The 23,366-nt window shown below is 40.6% G+C and overlaps 1 protein-coding gene across 2 annotated transcripts; it reads left to right on the top strand.

Moving 5' to 3' along the window:
* Positions 1 to 408: 408 nt before the first annotated feature.
* On the top strand, positions 409 to 20,488 carry LOC131228187 (histidine kinase 4). Of its 2 annotated transcripts, none has more exons than XM_058224050.1 (12): positions 409 to 793; positions 1,460 to 2,023; positions 2,164 to 2,400; positions 2,475 to 2,644; positions 11,040 to 11,258; positions 11,416 to 11,602; positions 11,689 to 11,740; positions 11,830 to 12,059; positions 12,859 to 12,957; positions 13,554 to 14,275; positions 15,053 to 15,559; positions 19,383 to 20,488. In XM_058224050.1, the coding sequence occupies exons 2-12, from the start codon at positions 1,694 to 1,696 to the stop codon at positions 19,645 to 19,647; spliced, it is 3,018 nt and encodes a 1,005-aa protein (XP_058080033.1). In that variant the 5' UTR covers positions 409 to 793; positions 1,460 to 1,693; the 3' UTR covers positions 19,648 to 20,488. The 2 variants fall into 2 exon arrangements, with proteins under 2 accessions (XP_058080033.1, XP_058080034.1); XM_058224051.1 differs by having other exon boundaries at positions 886 to 2,023.
* The last annotated feature ends 2,878 nt before the right edge of the window (positions 20,489 to 23,366 follow it).

Genomic DNA, 23,366 nt, shown 5'->3' with positions numbered 1-23,366 from the left:
CTAACAATCCGGTTCTTGATAATCGATCACATGCCGTTGATGATAGCTTGCTTCGCTTTTACAAGCTTCTTAGCCGCCGGATCTGATTTGGTTTTCTGTTATATGTTCATATCCAGATGCTTATTAAAAGATAAGAAAGAAGAATCACAGCCGTTGATTTCGAAGGAGCGCAAAAACTGTCCGAAAACAGCACGAATCTTGCCCTTAAATCCTACAACTGCTGCTTCAGCAGCCGGAAGCAACAAACCTCAGGTTCCAGCACTGCCTCGAATCCTAATCATAGAAGGAGCGATCGACAGGAAGCTGCGGGAATCAAATTTCAGTAGCTCCCAGCTGAAAAATCAATCCCGAAAGCTAAAGACACCGGATTTCAGCACTGCCAACATAAAAAACCGGACTCAAAATCCGAAAGGATTTTAGTAGCTCCCATCTACAAACGCGGTTCTCAGAAAGAAGAGAAAACAGCATTCTTCCGTTGACCTTTCTTTTTCACCGTACACTGGAGTAAAGAAAAACGAAGAGAAAATTACTACAATATGGAAAGGAGGAAAATAAAACAAAAAACATAGAATATAGAAAAGTGTAGAAGGCGAGAGATTTTCCTGCTTTTTTTAATGGCTAGGATGCGTTGGAGGGGACAATCGCGTATCTACAGATATCCAGAAATTCGATTCAGTTGCTTTGAAAAAGGCAAATCGAAAGCGAATATTTCAATAGAAAAGAGAAGAGAGAGGGGTCGGGAAGAGGATTTTGCGTGATACAGACGAACCCAGTACATTGCACCAGAAAACTGGTATATGTCTATCTCCCTATATGTTTTTATTTGCTTCGCTGGTGTTGGAGGTTGGAACTGATTTTATTTTATTTTTATTTTTTTTAAAACAGAGAACGTGCTCTGCTTTGTCGCGTGCAAGCCCCAAACAGAGCCCAAAGCTCTCTGGGCAGGCATTATTTAGAGAGAACGGTTATTGTTTTTCTATGTTTTGTTTTGAACCCAGAAAGGAATAGACTCACGAGAGAGGATAAAGGAAGTAGAAAACAGACCCATTTTTTCTTGGGATTTGAATCTTTTCCATTTTTTTTAATAGCTTCTTTTGAGAACTTTTCAGGCTTGAGGTTTCAGAGAGAGAGAGAGAGAGAGAGAGAGAGAGAGCTGGGTTTGTGCTTTTAACAGAGGCCTGATAATTTTTTATCTTGTTTGAGAGCTGAGAGAGAGAAGAGAAGAAAAGAAAGGGAGTAATGTGATGATGAACAGAGAGACCCATTTGTTTTGGGATTTGAAGTTTTCCGTCTTTTGAGAAGCACTCCTTCATGGGTTTTTCTGGGTTTCTCTTCTTTTTTGCTCCCTGTCTGTAGACGCTATCGAGGGATGGAGGAGACGGAGAGGGGGGGAAATAGAGAAATCGGCCTATGCTTTTATTAGAACCTCATATTTGTTTTCTTTTTCTCGGTTTTGTAGCACGCCAATCGATGTAAAAATGATAGTGTGGAGTAGGTCTAGCAGTGCCCTTTCCTTCCTACTGCAAAAAAAAAGGGACCCCTTGAAACTGCAGATACCCTGAAGAAAAGCTGCTCCTTTTCTCTGTTTTTTGTTTCTTTAGCTGGAAGAAGATGGAGTAGCGGTGGTATTGAACAAGAGGAGCAGGAAAGGAAGACGGAGAAGTGGGTCATTTTCCTTTTGATAGGTTGGAAAATGCCAGGCCACCATTCGGTGGCGGTGCGGCTGAACGAGCAGCGGTTGTCTTTGAAGAGGCGAGAGAAGCGGACGATTCAGGTGTGGGCCTCCCGAAAGCGCATGCTGCTGGCCATCTGGGCTATCATCTTCGCTGCGATCGCCAAGTACATTTATCACTGGATAGATGATTACGGGTGGGAGAGAAGGAAGGAGATTCTGGTCAGCATGTGCGACGAGCGGGCGCGGATGCTGCAGGACCAGTTTGGCGTCAGCGTCAACCACGTCCATGCCCTTGCCATCCTCGTCTCCACTTTCCATCACCACAAGCAGCCGTCTGCCATTGATCAGGTTCGCTTCCGTTCTCTTGCTCTCTCTACCCTCCAAATTTAAGATTCCCTTTCCATTCTTCCTGGCTGCAAATTGGGGTTTCTTTTGGGGTTTGGCTTGATTTTGGTTTTGGGGAATGTGGGTCATTATGGAAAATGCAGGAGACATTTGCAGAGTACACGGCCAGGACAGCGTTCGAGCGGCCGTTACTGAGTGGTGTGGCATACGCAAAGCGGGTGGTGAATTCGGAGAGGGAGTGGTTCGAGCGGCAGCAGGGATGGACGATCAAGACCATGAAGAACAGGGATCCGTCGCCTGTGCAAAGTGAATACGCTCCGGTGATTTTCTCGCAGGAGACTGTTTCTTACATTGAGTCCCTTGATATGATGTCTGGGGAGGTAAATTTCTGTCTCTCTGTGTGTGTATGTGTGTGTGTGTCTCAAATATCGATGACTTTCCCCCTTCAATGCAGGAGGACCGAGGGAACATTATCAGGGCAAGGGCTACGGGGAAAGCTGTTCTCACGAGCCCTTTCAGGCTGCTGGGATCCGATCATCTGGGTGTTGTTTTGACATTCCCCGTCTACAGATCCAGTCTCCCACCGGATCCAACTGTAGACCAACGCGTTGAAGCAACTGAAGGGTCAGATCTGCTTCCTAATTCCTACCTCTGTCTTAAAGAGTTACCTTGTGTCTGCTTTCAGAGACTAGATATTATGATATGGAAACAGTTAGGATAAATAGCAAAGAGAAACAGTGTCTATCTTTCATTGTTTTGCACAACACGAGCTTGAAAAATAATGAAGTATTTCATCATTGGCTAGTTTCTTTGCGCTCTTCTTTGCTTCATGTAGTTCTAGTTCACACATATGAATGCTAAAAAGAGTTACTATTTTCTAGATTTGTATTCTCACTCGCTTTCAAATTGGGCTAGCAGTTTAGGATCTTGAAATGTGCTTCTTCGGTTTCATTAAATCTCAACCAATGGAAGCCGCTGCTCATTTCTTTATAGGCTGCCTACTTGTAGATCTAAGCTGAGTGTGATGCTGCATTTCTTATTCTGCTTGGCCTGTTTGGTCCGTAGGATTAAATGTTATGGAATTGCATTAGATGGAATTAACACCATTATTGCACAATGATTGCATGTCTGGAAATACCAGGTTATTTTTGCCATCCAATCTCCTCATTTGGGTTAAAATTCTTTCTCTGGGAAAAACACTACATTAAGTGAAACCCCGTTTGGTGGACCATGGAATTGTAATCAACGGACCAAATTCACAATTGCTGTCGGTCACATGTACACGTGTATACTAGAATGTCATGTGTAAAGGGCATATATGGATGGATGGTGTGGATAAAACACATGCATCAATGTGGGACCCACATTTGTATAGGATTTCAAAATCCATCGGAAATCTAGCATGGGACCAAATGGAATTCCATCCCACGGAATCCAATCATCTCCAAATGCTAGATGGAATTTGCACGGGACCAAATGCAATTCCATCCCACCTAATCCCACCTAATCCCACCTAAGCTCATGTACCAAACGGGCCCAATGGTCATGCAACTGCAGTACTGGGTCAAAGTTTAGGCTGGTAGGACATTTTAATGGCAACCTGGGATAAATAGTGCTACATTTTTGGATCTAGAGCTGGAAATGTGCAACACCTTCCTAGCGTAGATGTTATAGATCACTTGACCATGTCATCGAGAGTCATAGCTAAGTAGGTCTCTTGCCTAGAACTGGAAGACTGACTGAATAAAATGTTTGGTTTCATTCAAGTACTTCTTGCTAGATAGAGTTAGGAATAATTGATGAGGGCCTAGAATAGTTTTTTAATTAAAAACCTAAATTAACTGGATTGTGGGTAGGATTAGGAAAGTGGAGTTCATTGGTTTGTAATTAGATTTGGATCATAAGGGATTAAAATATCAATGTTTCCTATATTTGAGAAGAGAGGGAGTCAATTGTGACTTGTGAGAGCTGTAAAGAGACAAAGGAATTGCAAAGGCTTGCGTGGTGTGAGGTAAAGAGAGAAGAGAGTTGGTGTAAAGGAAGTTAAAAAGGTGAAGGTTGAATTATATCTTTTTCCTCATATTTTCTTCCATCTTCTCTTCCTCTTCTTCATCATCATATCATTCAATCATGGGGAGAAGATCAAGCAATTGCGCTATGTCGTGCTAGTACCTATATTTTTATGCCCTGCGAAAGTCAGTCAATGGCATTTTAGTGTTCTAGCACTGTCACTTGTGTTTGACTTTGTGCCTTGCGTGCATATGTTAAAATATACACGAATTGACCACTGGACCTAGATGATTTGAACAATTTCTTTTTAGAAAACAAGTTCTAAGTGTCCCATCCTGTTGTCGTGGTTGAAACTATCTCGAGGTAGGTCTAACCATTTAGTCTAGTATAGGTTCAAGTACAAAGTGAAATTGGCACCTTGAGAGGTTGGAGAGTTAACCACAATAAGGAGCAAGTGATGAGGTGTTGGAGGCTTTGCTCAAATTACAATGGAGGTGATTAGTTTTTAGCTCTCACCATGTAAGTAGTATTATCATAAGATAGCTTTATAGTAAGGGGTGGTGATGGGTTGGTTCAACTTGCGGGTCATCTGGCCTGATCACTTTTGAGGTGGGTTTGGGGCAAACTAAATGGGTGGTGAGTTGGGCACGGGCTAGAAGTGTGACCCTTTTGAGTAAATGGGTTGGGCTCAAGGTATTCAATAACGGTTATCACCTACTGTTGGACCAATACGATACAGACCGTAATAGTCGTTATGGCCCCCGTAATAGTCGAATTTCTTTTTTAAGGAAACATATGACAAGTACTGAAAAATTTAGAAAAATGAGAGGATTCCATATATATATTCTTTTATGGTTTTGAACATGTTTATGATGGTTAACATGCCATTCTTTGGTAAGAATGCCATCTCGGGCTGCATGATGATATTATTAACCTGTCCTTCTGAAAAAAGTAAAAGAGGATATTATTAACCTGAGAGGCTTCAAATACTCGTATATTTAATATTTTAAATATCTAATATCAATTATTCAATATAAATAAGATTATATGAGGATGAATCTAATGATGAGACAAATTATATATTTATATTTATATAACCAGTTTGCCACGTACAACCTTAGTATAGGTTTATAAATGTTAATGCATGAAGTGAACTCAAAAGTAACAAAGTGATGTCAAACATTAATACAAAAATATTACTCACCATTATCACCACCAGAAAGAAAACTTTGTTGCTTGTGGTTGCTCATACTCAGCGTTATCGTTATCATTCGGCTGTGCAATGGGTGTTGCTTACCAAGGGGAAAACTATGTTAATGAAACCCAATGATGACTGATCATGATCATCGCTGCCACTGAGCATCTACTATGTCGATCTCGAATAAGAATAGCTAGTTCCAAAGGTAGACCCATAGTCATAGCCATTGCCATAGTGGTACTGCTTGTACTGTTGAGTCCGCGACTGTGAGTGTGACAATTACTCAAATCCAAATCTACATATCCATACCCCTCATATTTTACTCCATGCAGAACATATCCAAGGCTAGTTTAACAAAATAGTGCTTCAATGCCCCATCTCCTCCAATGCCGTTGATGTTGGTCATCCCATGATGCTCCTCCATTGGCTGGTGGTATCGTGAATAGGTACACTCATAAGTTCAGCCTCGTCTACTCCATCGATGCTTTTTTGACTTCGAATTGTGTGGACAGCCATACCCGGTGTGCCAAGTGATACCAGAAGTAGGACTGAGTGCATCACCATTATCATCTACCTCGGTTTTGTTGCTACTCTTTTCTTGGGTTAAATCTTCAATAATCCTCTTCAAAACAGTTGTACAACTCTCTTGTTGGCTGCCCATAATGTTGGGTTGCACACATCGACTTCCTTATTATCATTGTCTGCTTGTTTTTCCATATTCTCCAACCAAGGTAGAAGTGGATCATCTTCATCGTAGATTTAGTTCAAGTTTATTGGACAAAAGTTGCCTTATTGAGTTTGGTTTGCCACACGTTTCGAATTCCATAATCTCAACTTTAGTTGTAGTGCATGTAAGTGAGCTGAGCCAATGCCAACCAATTCCTTTGCTTTGAATTAATTACTGCAAAACAACTTAAATTCCTCTCGTGCATAGAGGAAAAAGTTGTCTAGCTCAAAACTTTTACTACCATTGTTTCGAGAGCTTTTGCATTTTCTCCAAAAGAAGTTGCCTTGGCGAAGTCCATATATTTCCAATTGCAGACTAAGCCAAATAGTTTATATTGTTTTAAGCAATGAATTATTAATGAACAATGAACAAGGAGTTGAACTCACTTTGTTTAACGCCCTTATTTGCATGTCTAAGTCGGGCTTTAAACTCTTTATCATATTTTCAGCCCAATACGAACCTCTTTATCATCAAAAAATGATGCAACATATCGAAATCTTGGATTTATATAGTAGCCTACATCATAATAATGAAAACAATAAAGGACACAATTGACTATATGTAAGTTAGTATAAGTGTATGTGTATGAGACATTGCTAGAGTATTAGTTACTGTGTATTGATTCTATAATATTACATGTTGCATGAAGGTTGTGGTGAAGTTAGTTCGTTCAACGTTTGTTGATCACCTTCTATTAACTTTGTAGTTCTCTTAATCATGACGAATAGCAAGCTTCATTTTATTCTTGACTTCATAGAGGAAGCCCGTGATAGGTATTTTGTTAGGATCTATAAGAGGAGAGACTCTTGTCAATGGTTCCATTACCTTCAAGATGTTTCGGGCATTCTTCTAATATTTATTGTTTCTAATGGTCCTCACAATCTCAATTGCTATCTCCTATATCTTCTACCATGTTCTGTTGAACCATTCTCGGTAAGCAAACATCTCCCTCGACTCTCCCTGATGCTAATTTGGATGAATAGCGTCATGCTAATTTGGAGACATTCAACTATCCCTAAAATAGCCCGAATTTCATGCAATTTGTGGGATTCATCTCACTAATGCATATCCCTAACAATTTGACACAAATTTCCTCAAGAAATTTGAGGAAAAAATAAATAAATTTAGATGAATAGCATTGAGCCGATTTAGGTGCACTAGAATGCCTCTAAAACATCTCAAATTCATGCAATCTGTGGGATTCATCCCACTAATGCATATCCCTAACCATTTGATACCATTTTTCTCAATAAATTTAAAGAAAATATTAAAATTAAATTTGGATAAATAGTGTCTGGCTGATTTGAGTCCACCCGATGGTCAAAAGTAACCCGAAATTCATGTAATCCCATGGATTCATCCCATTGATGCATCTCCCTAAGCAGTTGACACCATCCCCCTCAAGAAATTTGAGGAAAAAAACCACTAGTCAATCAAAAATGACTCTAAATTGCCAAGATCATAAAGTAAAAAAAGAGATGAAAATGCTGATTTACTGCATGCACGCATGTGTAGATCTAAACTCCATCTATGTAGTTGAACAATCTACACTCCAAACATTTTGCAAAAAACATATATATATATATATATATATATATATATATATATATATATATATATATATATATATATGCTGGTGGATTGTTTGCTTATGATATGTTTGATCTTAGGAATTGAAAAATTATACAAAGACAGCCAAATTGAACACAAATTTAGCAAGATTTGGTAATATAATGTTGAATCAGTACATTTGCAGCAAGAAAAAAAAAAAAAGAAAAAAAGAAAAAGAGAGGAAAATTTTACCTTTTCTTATTTTTCTTGAATTTGGCCTCTGATCTTCGACCTTTTGATAATGGCTTAAATCTTGTTTTTAAGCTTAAAAAATTGTACAAATCTTGTTGAAATGGCTTTAAAATAGTTTCAAGAAGCAAAATGTCAAAAAGAGGGGGAATGCGGGGGAAAAAAAATGAAAAGTGACCTCTATTTTGGGGACCTGTATACGCGTAACGGCCCATGGCAGTTATGCATCCGTTATAAGGGACTGTTATGGGCTTTTTATAGTCTGAAATTTTCGGTGCAGGCCATTACAATCCCATATCGCGCAATGGCCCATACTATTAGTCTTACATATGATCATTGTGTTACCGTTTTTTAATACCATAGTTGGGCTTCATTGAATCTGGCCTGACCGTACTTGCCCATGTAGGCTATAAATGGGTTGGGCTAGATGATCCAACACGACTCAACCAAAAACCCAAAGTAAAATAAATGAGAAAAACATCTCATATAGGTTATCAATGGATTGTGCCGAGTAGGGGGTCATGGGTTGGGTTTGGGTAGGAATCCGTTGCCCGTTTAGTAAATTGATTGGGCTTGGGCTGACCCCGATTTGGCCCCACCTAACTCATCACCAGCCCTATTCATAACAGCTATTTTCACCATTGTTATTATGGATTTCCTAGATTTTAATGGGTGAGGATGATAACGGACAATTCACCCTAATCTTCTTGATCAATGCAATGTGGTGTTAAAAATCTTTGAGCACATGGAGGAAGTTTAAGGATCAACATAAGTATGAGTAGATCTGATCCAAGTCCAAATCATATGACTAGTGGCTAGTCCAAGTTCATGCATATATGGCCTTGTGATGGGAATTATGTGCTAGTGCACATGGAAGAAATTAAGGATCGACATAAGTAATGATTAGATTGTTGATCCAAGTTGTCCTAATCACATGACAAATGACACTGAAATTTGGTGAAGCATTTTGGTAATCCGGAAGTTGCTCCAAGGTTCAACAACACTCTCTTATCTTATTTTGGAAAATCAATTTATTGGATGAATTTCATAGTTGGAGCTTGGAGTTATGTTGCACGTGTTTCTTTGTATGATAAGGTGAACAAATAGTCATTTTTGGGTTCGAGTACAACTACAATTTTTGTGCACCTGAATATGGTTGAGAAGAGGCGTTTGTTGATAAGTGTCATGCATTGCATGCTTGCCTTTTTTGACTTCTTGACTAATGTGTAGGTTGTACTTGAAGTGTGAGATGTTTGAGAAGTTGGAGTTAAATGGCATGTTAGAGGCAGAAGTTGGTCATTGTAGCTGTTGCTTGTGAACTTACGAAGGTGGTGAGTAAACAGCAAGGAGTTTAACGTGTATTCTAGGATACAGAGACTGTTGACGTGGAGAGAGTCTACAATAGAATGGTGTTCCGAAAAGAAGGAATTGATGTATTGGGGAAACATGTGGAAATGTGATGTGTATTTTGTAGCAGTGTCAATGGGCTGGGTTAGGGCTGGGCTGAGCTCTGTCCAAGCCCGGCCCGAGCCCGTGACTGGCCTTAAATGTCTAGCCTGAGCCTGAATCAGAGAGAAAGAGGGGCATGGGTTGGTGGATTGAAGCAGTGAGAGAGGGGAGGTTGGGTGGTAGTTTATTGGATCCACAACAGCTGTTATTCTTCCTCTGCTTTCTGTCAAAGACCTTGGATAGAAATCCTGATGGCCTGAGCTTGTCAACTGGGCTCTTGCAGTTTCCAAATCCAGAATTAAGGTGGAAAACAAAGCCGAACACATATGGTAACTGCGCCATATGCACGCGGGGGGGGGGGGGGGGGGGGGTATATGGCCTGGTCCATTGATACCCCTAGTATTTTGTTGGAAGAAAGGAAACCTTTACGAGTTCTGAGAGCCAAGTACCCAATATAGCATGATATGGTTGAATTGTCTTTCGTGAAGTACCCTACAAATATTTCATACTATAGAAGGGTATCATATCATGTTGATAATAATATCACAGGCATATTCAAGTATCTTCTATCCTCATTGATAACTGATTTTGGCTGTGCAATTCATGAGTATGGGATGACAAGTACTGGGCCAGACTAAAATTTTCCATGTCCATTGCATGATTCCCTTGTTCCAATATCTTTAGCAGCAAGTGACACTAGAACGTTTCTTGAATTACCATTCGGGCCCTGTTTGATATCCATGATAAAAGAGAGGAACTCGTAATCATTATTTAATGATGATTTCCAAGGTACTATTGAAAAATGGATTCCATTTTAAGGGTGTGTTTGATTTGCAAGTGGGAATCTTTTGCAAATCAAACGGCAGAAAATGTCATGTCAAAGGAAATGTCTTTATTTTTGCTTCTTTTTCCATGGATTCCCACTTATCAAACAGGCCGTTAAAGAACAAATAAATTTTAGTGGAATCCAAAATCAATTGTCATCATATGCGACATCATTTGTAGCTAGCATTCTAGTTTTTGTTTCTCTTGTATAAACAGCATTCTTACTAAAATTCCCATTCTTTGGCTTGTTCATCACACTTCGAAAGAATGCTATAGCCCGAACCATAAAGTTGACCTTTATTGTGTTGCTCTAATTAATTCCACTCATGTCATTGTCACCTATAGGGCATATTTGGGTACAAGGCATCCATGCAAAAAAATGGAACTGGTTTTCCACTGACAGGACTGTTGGGCTGTTAGGATACGTGGATTCCACATGGTAATCATTAGTCTTATCCATGGTCAGAAATGTCTGGCATGAGAAACAATTGGTAATTATATAATGAATTTGAGGATCCCACTTGCTATCCAAACAGGCACCCCAATTTTGATATTCTATTTCTACAGTAACCATGGAAATTATTATTGGGTAATCATTACAATATCCATGGAATCCATTTCCAAATACACCCTTAAAAGTTGAGTGTAGTCCATGGGCACTTTGAGAAATCGATACTATTTTGGTTGTCCAGAACTTGGTTACAATGCTTTGATGCTTTGAGCATTTGTCTCTGGGTTCTTTCTCATCCTCTGCTTGCATAAACAGTAAAACTCTTGGTCTAACTTCTACTGGATAAAAACCCATCCAGTCAGCATATGGTGCAGGTTAATTAATTTCTGATGTCTGTATTGTCTATTCCATGATGCTAATAAATAGTTCAAACTGCTGACAAATCACTATACAGTAAAAGCCTTACCTTTATTTATTTTCAGTAGGTTTTTTTTTGTGTGCTGAAAGATTGGTTTCGTGTTATTTCATTGTGGAATCTAATATACTGATGCCAAAGCAGATACCTTGGTGGAGCTTTTGACGTTGAGTCACTTGTTGAAAATTTGCTGAGGCAACTTTCTGGCAATGAGGCCATTGTGGTAAATGTATATGATGTCACGAGCCCTTCCATGCCCTTGATCATGTACGGACCCCAGCACCCAGAAGGCGACATGTCCCTCTCACATGTCAGCATGCTTGATTTTGGAGATCCATTCAGGAAGCACCAAATGAGCTGCAGGTAGGCACACCCAGTCATTTGATGTGTAAGGCCTTTCTTTCCTGTGTGATAAATTATGAGTGAGAGAGGAAAAGGCCTATTTCTAGATCAAACTTAGCAAATTACGAGCTTATGTGACATGGTTTTTGGGAAACTAATGTATTGGGACCTTGAGCAGATATCTACGGAAGGCCCCCACTCCATGGACAGCAATCCTTGCATCCTGTGGATTCTTTTTGATTTTCATATTGGTAGGGTACATCTTGTATGCTGCAGTGACTCACATTGCCAAAGTCGATGAAGATTTTTGCAAGATGGAGGAACTGAAAGTCCAAGCAGAAGCTGCTGATGTTGCCAAATCTCAGGTTCCAAACCCATCCCAAGAGCATTTTACCAATCCACTTTCAATGTCTCTGCTTTTTTATCCAATCTTTTTTTTTTTTCTCGACAGTTTCTAGCTACTGTCTCTCACGAGATCCGAACGCCTATGAATGGTGTCCTAGGTATTTTCAAGATCCTTATTTGGGTTGGTTTCAATTTCAAGGCCTGAAAAAAGGATTACTGTCATGGACTCCTGTATCTTTAATTTCAGGGATGCTAGCAATGCTTCTAGACACAGATTTAGATTCATCCCAAAAGGATTATGCCCAAACTGCTCAAGCATGTGGGAAGGCATTGATAAATTTAATAAATGAAGTGCTCGACAGGGCAAAAATCGAAGCTGGCAAGTTAGAGCTAGAGACAGTGCCCTTTGATGTACGATCCATCCTAGATGATGTTCTCTCTTTATTTTCTGGGAAGTCTAGAAGCAAGGGTATTGAGGTAAGTCCAACTATAAAGCAAAGCAATAAGAGCAAATCAGTATTTTCATTCTTGAACCAATGGGTTGAGAAATAGTGCCTTCATTTTATTACACTCGGTTCCATTGGCGTTTTGGTATACTGGTTTTGCATTTTATGTTGAAAGAAATGTGCAATGTTCAATGGAACATTTGCTCGGTCCAGTAAACTGCGTATGTGGGGAGGACCTTTTTTAGTGATGCAAATATACCCACGGTGGATCTTAGATACCCCAACAAGCTCTCCCATCAGATGATCCTGACCTTCCGATTTGTCCTTGTTGAACACACCATGGTTGTAATTGTCCCTTTTCTTGGATGGAGAGGATTATCTGACAAGGAAGATATCCATCCCCCCGTGGGATCAGGAGATCAATGGCTTTGGCGTCCGAAAGGCGGGTCCCACTTACAACCATTGCAAATATTCCCTTGATGGATCCCATTGAATGATCCTGACCATCCGATTTGTCCTTCTTGAACAGGGACTATGGTTGTAATTGTCTGTATTTGTTGGATGGTGAGGATTATCTGATAAGGGAGATATCCATCCCATGGTGGGAGCGGGACCCACTTTCTGGGTCCCACCAAGCAAAAAGATGGCCATTTATTTGGTACACACATCATGTGGTCCTTGTTTGCATTGCTTTCTTGTCGATGTACACATGTTTGGAACTGACTGGTGCTTCTCTTGTGACATCTGTGGCTGCTGGGATTAATAATGATGCGCCTTGCACTCTCCATCATTCTCATTGTGATACTGCATAATCAATTGGCGAAGTGTAGCTAGCTGTATTTGTCTCTGATAAAGTTCCAGAAATTCTTGTGGGTGATCCGGGTAGATTCCGACAAATAATTACAAATCTTGTGGGAAATTCAGTTAAAGTAAGTAGTCCATGGCTGGTAGTGACATCTTTTTATTTTATTTGATTCTGAATTGATTAAGTTCAGTAGGCTGATTATTCTCTATCGTTTTTGGCCTAAAAAATCTACCCCCGTCTGATATTTATTTTATTGTTCCCCTCACCGTGATATTAGTAGCTGTACCAGCAGGATAATCAAGGCCACTATCTCCATCATCATATTTTTTTAATCGAGAACTTGAATTGGATGATTGGCACACACCAATCGATGGTATGGATCCACTCAATGGTTAGTGTCCACCTTGGATTGTCCATTGTTGAAATATATCCCTGATTGGACGATCCTGGCTATCTGATTTTGTGTTCCTCTAATGGACAATAGGAAAGAACACTGGCAGTGGTCAGTATTGAATGTGGGAAGTCCACAAATTGGAGGGTAGGATTGTCCAATCTGTGAAAGTGTGGTCCATCCATGGCGGCACCCACCAGATACACGGTCCGGATCATGGATCGTTGTGCTTGTGTCAATGTAAGTGCAGCACACCAGAAGGAAATTGGTGCACTTTCTGATGTTAGATCTTCCCCCGTCTGATATTTATTGATATCTGGCTCTGACAGTTTACAGAACGAGGTCATATATTTGTCCAAGTTCATCTAGCTGAGCATACGAAAATGGCAATGGCTGCAAAAGATCATGCAGGTCTCAAGAGTGGATCCAGCAAAGTGGAAGTTATATCAGGCAGCAATCCGCCTTTCAATACCTTGAGTGGTTCTGAAGCTGCTGACAACAGAAACAGTTGGGAAACCTTCAGGCTGCTACTTTCAGATGGGGAATTCCGATCTGATGCTTCAGATATGTGGATGCATACCGATGAAACTTCTGATAATGTAACTTTGATGGTAAGCGTAGAAGATACAGGGATCGGTATCCCTTTACATGCCCAAGAACGAGTTTTCACGCCTTTTATGCAGGCAGACAGTTCAACTTCCAGACACTATGGAGGAACGGGCATTGGCTTGAGCATAAGCAGATGTCTTGTCGAGCTGATGGGTGGACAGATAAACTTCATTAGCCGGCCTAAGATTGGAAGCACGTTTACCTTCACTGCTGTCTTCAAAAGATGTGATAAAAATGGTTGTGATCTGAAGAGACCTTTATCTGAGGCTCTTCCTAAAGGTTGTTTTACAGGAAAGAAAGCAATTGTGGTTGATGGGAGACCAGTTAGAGGTGCTGTAACAAAATACCACCTAAAAAGACTTGGGGTCACAGTTGAGATTGTAAGCAGTGTGAAGGCAGCGCTTGGTGCACCATCTCGACAAAATGGCTGTTTGAAACCGGGGTAAGCCATCATTTTGGTTTTACTTTTTATTTGGTCCTTGGTTGCTTCCCATCCATTTTACATATACAAATGCTATTTTTACGCACTCTTCATGGAAATTTTCTGAGTTCTCTCCCCACCTTATGGGTGGAAGCATCTAAAAGTGATTGGGATTGTTGATATGGTGGGCTTCCACATACTGGCTATATAGGACCAAATTCATAGTCTTGGACGACTCCGATACATATTGTTGTGAATTTTACCTATGTAGTGTGAACTGTTGCTCATCGTTTGCCACTGATCATTACTATCTGCCCACCAAATCAATTATCCTGATGACTGTAAAAAAAGTTATGACATGTATACTAGAGATGTGTATGTAGGCAATAAGTTGCGACTGTAAACAATTACCTATATACTAGAGATGTGTATGTGCGTGTCATCATAGAACTGACATCACATTTCACAGACACGTGGGGCGACCTGATAAGAAACTTTCTGATTCTGGACCGGCGCATATACATGGTGGGGCCCATCTGATGAATGGCCTAGATCTTGTACATGCGTGGGCCTTCGTGTTTCACTCTCTTGTAAGGACAACAAATCACTTCATTTTGTTTCCTTTTCCAAGGAATATCTTCATGTCTCTGGCTCGTTAGATGAGTTCGTAGAGACAGTGTAGTGTGGGCGAGATTCAGGGTTCAATCCCTAGCATTGTTAGTTACCTTTCAAAAAAATAAAAATAAAATCACAGTTTATGAGAATACTTGACATTTGATTCTCTTGTTTCCATGTCAGGATCGGAAGACCTGATATGATATTGGTTGAGAAGGACTCGTGGACTCATGGAGTGGATGTCATCTTGCCTGAACGGATACTGGACCAGAAACAGAATGGTTATGTGGTTGAATTGCCTAAGCTGATTCTTCTCTCAACCACCTCTATAACTGCCGTAGAATCTGAAAAGGCAAAGGCTGCAGGTTTTGTTGACACTGTGATCATGAAGCCTCTTAGGGCAAGCATGATAGCAGCATGCCTCCAACAGGTGCTTGGGGTGGGGAACAAGAAGCAGCAAGGGAACCAGATGCTCAAAGGTTCAGCTTTCCTACACAGCCTACTGTCTGGTAAGAATATATTAGTGGTTGATGATAATAGAGTAAACCGGAGAGTTGCTGCCGGTGCACTGAAGAAGTATGGCGCTAACGTGGAGTGTGCTGAGAGTGGGAAAGCTGCACTTGTCCTGCTTCAGCTGCCACATAAGTTCGATGCCTGTTTCATGGATGTTCAGATGCCTGAAATGGATGGGTGCGTATTAGAGATTTCACTGCTTCCATGTCTTCTGCTACCTTTTATTGTTGTTTTGTTTGGGGAAAAGATTGTGTGCACTGTCAATGTGCACATATCTCCCACCATCCTACCGTGGAGGGTGGGGACCATAAAACATTTTAACGTGACCATTTGAAAATTTACAGTTCGAGATTCTTGTCATAGTCTTCCCAACCGTGTCTTGAATAGTGGGATGTAATGGCCACACTGACTCTCAGGCCTCATTGTGCAACACTGCCACTGAAGTCGTTCTTTGGTTTCTGTTCAAGAGGTTTTTTTTTTTTTTTTTTGTTTTGTTAAATTTTCCTAGGCAGTTACAGTCTAGTACTCAAACAACTAATGCAGGGTACTAGTGCCAATGTGGTGTACATACCTACATGGAGAACATGTGCGAGATCGAGGCTGTTCATCAGTTGGGTCTCACTATGTAAGTGACCTAGCACAGAAAGTCCAGTTATGATTGTCAGTTTTAACCATCCTTTTTTTTGTTTTTTTTCTGTACACATGGTTCACCTGTTGAGAGGGCCAGTGTGATACTATGTGGAGCCCATATGATGAACAGCCCTGATATGTCATATTGCCATCTGTGCCTGCAAGTAGGTTTTTTGAGTATGTTTAATAGGGGTCCGAGGAGCATATAAGCATGATTTCCTCTTTTTTAATTTCCTTGTCAGACCTAGTGCTAGAATTCCTATCCTACAACATTGCATAGGAACAGACCTCTCAAAAAGAAAAAAATCCCAAAAGAAACCGTAAATCTTTCTCCAAAATGAAAAAGAATCGACTAATAGATATTAAGGAGCAAAAACATACCTCAATCAAGCTCGAGAAGAGATTCAATCAATAAAAAAAGGATTTTAGAGCTCCATAGCCGCATGGACGTGAAAAGGGAAAAATTAATTATTATTATTTTTCCTTCTCGTGGTCTCCAATACTCTTGAAGATATACAACAAATGGACCTTCTTGTAAGGCCGATTGATTGGCCAAAATCTCCTCTTCAACGACTTTTGTGGATTGAGAAAATTGAAAAATTGAATTTGGGGGCTGGAGGGGCGCATGCTGTCTGAGTATTAAGGTTTTGAAAACCCATTAGTTTTAAGACTTTTTTTGTTTTGTTTTGTTTTGTTTTGTTTTGTTTTTTTTTTTTTTAAAATTTTTTTATATTTTATTTTAATGTGAGCCTTACACCATTTGCAAGTCATAAGTCCTCAGCAATACACTTGTAGGCCTTTTTATAGGATGGTTTAGATAGTTTGATATAGGTACACAGACATATATTCTTCATCTACAATAGGACCCACTATTTGGATGAGCTGGATAGCTCTACACCATTGCCACATGTAAGAAGGATGGGACACTACCGTTTTACATCAGCAGCTGAACTAATATCATATAAAACTTTTTTTTTAAAAAAAAAATAAAAATAAAAACAAAAACATGAGTAATGGTGTAGCATATGCCATGTACGCAACATGCTGCGTAGATGGTAGCATATGCTACAGAAATATGCTATTTTCTCACGCTACGCAGCATATAGGCTACACTATTGTATGTGGTGTACGCAACACTTTACGGATTGATGCTATTTAAAACACTGGTTAGAACTCAGTGAAATCTGAACCTGTAAAATGGAAATTTGGAAGCATTGTTTTTGTTTTACAGTGGTGTAAGCTTAGTCATTATCTATGGTCCAGAAAATCATAAAATAAATAAATTATATATATATATATATATAGTGAAATGCTCAGCTGCGCACTGGTTCTCATGAGCAGTTTTTGATACTTGATGTGAGTACAAAATCTGAACTGTCCATGTCATGCAGCACCCCATGAAGCTCCCGGGGCCTAACTTTAAGCCAGATCCAAAACTCTTGTGGGCCATGGCAAAAGGAAACAGTTCTCCCTTGATTTGCCTCTCTCTTTGCAGGCTGAAAGTTGGGCCCTGGGGGTTTCATGGGGTGCTGCATCACATGGACCGTTCAGATTTTGTGCCCATGACATGTGTGCAAAAGTGCGCACGGGTGCTCACATAAGGTTCGAGGTGAGCATGACTTGTGATTTTGGGGGCGCGGAGGCTGGCCAAGCAAACTCAGAATTTTGAATAGACCCATTTGGGCAAACCCCCACACACACACAAAATCACGAGTCATGCTCACCTTGCACCTTATGTGAGCACCTGTGTGCACTTTTGCACACATGTCATGGGCACAAAATCTGAACGGTCCATGTGAAAGGAACAAGGAAAAAAAAAACTTGGGCAGGGCCCTGGCCAAGCAAACTCATCAGAATTTTGAATAGACCCATTTGGACTGGTTCAAAATCTAGTCTCAAAACATGCCCAACCCATTTAAAAAGAGATTAGGTACTCTGTTTTGACTGCTGTTGCATATACTTCACTGCTACGTAGCCTGTAGCGTGACATTCACCCCTTGGAAGCATGAGGCTTGAGATACGTAGCGTGTAATGTAACTCTACTTCTAGATTTTTAATTAAGGTTGTGCTTGGTTGCACCAAATATCATGATATTTAGAGCGAAATTTGTCTGAATAATAATGAAATTTGATGACATTTGGTGCAGCCAAACACATCCTAAAATAATAGGAAAATAGGCAAAAATTAAGTATAAAAGTAAAGAAGGAGCAACCTAACTGATTTAATACTGTTACTTATATTCTTTTACTGAAGTCATTGAAAAAGATTAACTAATTTTCATTAAAAAATGAAAAATGTAACAAATCATTGAAAATGCTAATGGATTTTAATGTTTTAGTGAAAGATAACTTGTGGTGTAAGGTATGTGCGTGTACCATATGATATGCAGTGTGTAGTGTATTGAAAATTAGCATGTACTGTAGGCTACAGCCTACACTTGAGCTATTTTCATGAGCTACCTTTTTTTTTTTTTAATTTATTTATTTATTTTTTTTTTTACACACACACACACACCCCACACACTCACGCTGGTGGAATTTCACCACCTATGGGTACTCGAACCCTTGACCGGGAGTTGAACGTCCTGAGAGTCTACCACCCGAGCAAGAGTAAGGACCCGTTTTCATGTAGTGTTAAGGTTAAGCCACACTACATAGCGAAAGCTATTTTAAACACTGACCTAAAGTGATATAAAAGGGCAATGATTAAGTATAAAGGTGAAGAAAGAGCAACGAAATTGATTTATGTAACAAATCATTGAAAGATTAATTGATTTTAATATTGTACTGAAAAATAGCTTGTAATGTGAGCTCCGTATCGTCTAGTGTATATAGTCCATGTAGTGTGTAGTGTATGTAGATTAATCATGTAGTGTAGGCTACATGATTTTATCTTATTTTCATGAGCTAGCATTAAATCTAAGCTGCAGTACGTAGCGTAGATATTTAAAACATTGCTACTAATACTTATTATAGTGGGCTATTGAGTTTCTAACTCTGTACACTGGGAGCTGATCACATTGTTTATCGTACTAATGGCATCCACGTACAAAATCCAGATTGATCATCCCATGGGTCCCATAATGGATTGGGTACTAACCAATCCTTGTATTGATCAAGCAATCCCATCCAATCAGTATGACTTTTCTAATTTAGGGCCTAGTCACTCTAGGGCCTACTGAGTGAGAGATACAAATCTCTTCTAGCTATGCGATGTGTGTAGTAAAATGATGTGGGTCCCATGGTAACTCTTGTGCCTTTGGAGGCACTGGATCTGCTCCCCTGAATTACATGCAATGTCAAGAACAGCATTTCACAATGGCAGATGGAATACCTGTAAAAGAAGAATTCTAAAATTTTCCTGTTGTCAGGTTTGAGGCAACCCGGCAGATCCGTCTGATGGAGAATGTCGCAAATGAACGGATCAAGAATGAGGAAGCTGTGATGGAAGAAGGGCCCACAAAGGCAACTTGGCATGTGCCTGTATTAGCAATGACGGCCGATGTAATCCAGGCAACGCATGAGAGGTGCCTGAAATGTGGCATGGATGGATATGTCTCAAAGCCTTTTGAAGAAGAGCAGCTTTATCAGGCAGTCGCAAAGTTCTTCGAATCCAAGCCTGAAACAGACTCATGACAAAAATCAAGTTTCGGCCAGTAGCTCCCTATCTCAAGGACTGCAAGCGTGCATGCAAGAGAGATGTTGCCAAACAAGTGGAATGCTACTTACCGACCTGCAACTGCAAGCATCAAACACAGGCACCAGAGAGTTGCTGAAGTGGCAAATGTGTGCGAAATCTTCGCTATTCATTGTTTTGTGCTCCAGAGCAAAATGCAGGCTGGTTCGCATATGCATTGAATGTGGAACTGACGAATATCCTTTCACAATCGTTCGTTTTTTTCATTCATGCATGACCAGGCCAGCTTCTTTTTGTGTCATGGATTGCCCGGACCTTGCATACACATGCTGATTTTGCGAGTGTGGGGTGCTTGTATGTAGTACTTGCAGATCTTGCATTCCTTTGCCGAACAATGCTGTCAATTTTCCTTTTCCCGTTTGGCGTTGTTTCTGGGCCATCACACATTTCATGTAAAAAATTTGAAACAGATCTCTGTTAGTGGATGCTGTCTTCCTGTGTGGGCATCACAGAGGAACGTGCACTGCCAATGGAGTTTTCATCTGAAAATCAAGAATGCCATCGTCCAGCATATGTATACTTATAAACTGAACATGCCCACTGTTTGTATAAATTTGTTACAGAAGCAGCCGTGCAAGAGGGATGGGTGGTGCTATACCCTCTAGTGGTGTGTGACACACACACACACACACACACACACACACACACACACACACACATGCTTGTGTTAATTTTCATTTTTTAGACTGTTGAAGTAAAATGAGCATTGCTTGATTTGTATGATTTCCTTTGTTGCAGAGTTGTAGGTTTTGAAATCTTCTCTCTTTCATTAGGGTTTTACTTGGAGAGTTGGCTACCACATTGGAACTATTTCACACCTTGCGGCACATTGTCAGACGGTCTAAATTTAGGGTATTACATTGAGAATAGCTTGGTTATTATTCCATTATGAAAAATGGATTTATACAAGAGGATTATGTATCTTACGGACCCTGCTTTATTTTTTGGTCTAATTTTTCTACAGTTGCATGCGCTTCTATGTAATCTACCTGCAGCTATGCGATCAACTCCATGTCTGGAGAGAGATTGGCTTTTGAGTTTATAACAACGGGCCGGAGTAGCAGGAACAATGATCAGATGTCTAACAATAGGAGATGATTTTAGAAGTCTGAGCATTTCAATGGGCAGCTAGAAGTGATTAGGCATCGGCGACATGGAAATGTAGGCACTGTGAGAGGGTTGCAACAAGGATAGCGGTTGAAATGTGGACAGATTTGCATAGCCATAAGATCCAATGAACCGGTAGTGATGTCTGGAGTGAAGATCAGGATGACGAAGCAAAATTGTGAAACTGATTTGTAGGCCGGAATCTGATTCCGATAGAAGATGAGAGAGAGAGAGAGAGAGGATTCCCGTGCAACTCAGGCAGGTTGGGTCAACCTGACCTCAAGAGAATCCAGCGTGCAACGTGACCCAACCAAATTTCAACCTGAGGTGGCAGGTTGGGTCAACCTGACATCAAGAGAATCCAGCGTGCAACCTGACTCAACCAAATTTCAACCTGAGGTGCCCAACACAAAAGTCTTCTACAGTCGACCCAACCAAATCACATGTGATTATTCCCAACCCGACATGCTTGCAGAATTTGCTCACCCCGAATCCAAATCTTTTTGGCGTTTTCAACCTGAACCCACCCCACTGATGTTGACAACCTGACCCAACCCGAACGAAACTCAGGTTGGATCAGTCGGGTTTCAGGTTGGCTCGAACCCATGTTTCAGCCCTAGAAAAGGTAGCTCCGGTCCACCTTGTTGTGTATGGGACATCCACCCTGGAAATCAGGTGCGCCCCTCAATTTTAGGTCCGGAAACCAAAAGTCATTCCGATCCGCCAAACCACAGGGAACAACGGAAAGTAAACGCCAACCATAGGTTGCTTGTGGTGTGCACCGTGGTGTGTTTATTCCATCCAATCCGTTCATTAACTGTATCTGACGAGGGTAAATATCTGCTCCAACTATCAACTTGATCCAAAGCTAAGGTGGGCTATTGCTAGAGCTGGAAATGAACCCAGCTAGCTTGGTTAACTTGCTCGACTTGGTATATCGCGCCTTTCTTGGCGTGATTCTCAACGAAGATCTCGGAAGGTAATCCTATTATAAGTGATGGGATTTTTCATCCTTAGTTCAAAGTTGAGGTAGTGCAGCCTGTTGTAAAATGGATGTCTTAAATCTTGTTTCACTATGCTGCTCGACCGGTCGAGTGGGCTGCCCGATCAGTCGAGGGGGCTGCTCGACTGGTCACGGCTCGCTCGACTCAAAGTCCAGTGAATTGTATTTTGTGGTGTCGACTAGTCGAGGGTCAGGCCCGACCGGTCGAGGGGATTCTTCGACTAGTAGAGGATTATGTAGATTCTGCGCAGATTTTGTGCGGACTGCGTAAATTTAAGGCGATTTCGCAGAGGTGCGGAAGGAGAGTTTCCTAAACTATAAATAAGGGTCCTTAGGGCTATTCTAGGGTATGTTAAGGCTTCCTAAAGTGATTCTATTAAGGTGTTTTCACGTCAAAGAGGAATAGAGAGAGAGAGAGAGAGAGAGAGAGAGAGAGAGAGAGAGAGAGAGAGAGAGAGCTTGTGGAAGGGAAGATTATGCCCGTAGAGGTAATCTACTTCGCAGTCGACGTCTCAACACTTCTACATCCTCGTGATCGGTGAAATCTCTCTGTTTTCATTATTCTCTTATTGTTCATCCACTCCTGCGTGAGTGAAGAAGGTTTGAGCCAAGTGGTGTGTGCTTGTGATCGGTTGAAACGTTCTACTTCATTGTAAATTGTTACTCTGGACTAGGTCTCGTGATTTTTACCTCTTCGAGGGTTTTTCACGTAAAATCTCTTGTGTCGTGTTGTTTGTGCTTTGATTTATTTCATTGCTTTATTATATTCCATAATTCTAGCATTTTGGGAGGTGAGATCCTAAGGTTTTTGCACAATACTCCTAACAAAGTGGTATTAGAGCGAGGTTGGTTGAACGGAGTGAGATCAGTTCTAAATTATGGAAGGTGGCTCATCAAAGATGATTAGTCTCAATGGTTCTAACTGGACCATATGGAAGGCTAAGATGGATGGTTTGCTTTATCGCAAGGACTTGTATGTGTTCACACTCCAAGTATAGGGCTGCAAAGTAGTAATAATCTCGGTGAGACCGAGGTCGAATCCACGGGGATTGAACGTCGTACGTAATCTGAAAGTAACGAGAACTAGAATTAGATGAAGATGTAATCTAAATCAGAGGAATATGAGGGAATAATGGTGAAATAGTAAACTTAAACTTAGAACATTCAAAGGTGGGAAACTAGGGATTCAGAGGATCCACTTGTAGAGATCAGGGAGATCTACGTTTGATTCATGAACTCAACTGGACTTCGAGTCCCATCTTCATCCAGCTAGAAGATATATCACTAAAGCTCAATTTGAACTTTGATATAGTTTTCAAAGAGATGAAAGGTAAGAGAATTAGAGTTGATTCCATCACAAAACCATACCCATGTGACAAAGTAAACAACAAAATTTAACCAATCCACAACCAATCAGAAAGATGTATGAATGTTAGGAAGGATTCCATCATCCAACCATGTCTAAGGGGCAATGGTGAACAACAAGGCTTCCTATCTTCATAATCAAAATAATGAAAAGGAAATACACAACGCCATCACAAATTTATT

The sequence above is a fragment of the Magnolia sinica genome, chromosome 15 (assembly GCF_029962835.1).
Source record: "Magnolia sinica isolate HGM2019 chromosome 15, MsV1, whole genome shotgun sequence".
NCBI classification, from domain to species: Eukaryota; Viridiplantae; Streptophyta; class Magnoliopsida; order Magnoliales; family Magnoliaceae; genus Magnolia; species Magnolia sinica.
Note: the sequence above shows the minus strand (reverse complement) of the source record. Positions and strands in the feature narration are given on the sequence as shown.

Bases quoted from the DNA above. Each gene is read 5' to 3' on its own strand.
- LOC131228187 (XM_058224050.1), top strand. From the start codon at position 1,694: ATGCCAGGCCACCATTCGGTGGCGGTGCGGCTGAACGAGCAGCGGTTG. The intron at 11,603-11,688 runs GTTCCAAACCCA...TTTTCTCGACAG, and splicing joins CTGATGTTGCCAAATCTCAG to TTTCTAGCTACTGTCTCTCA. The intron at 14,276-15,052 runs GTAAGCCATCAT...TTTCCATGTCAG, and splicing joins AATGGCTGTTTGAAACCGGG to GATCGGAAGACCTGATATGA.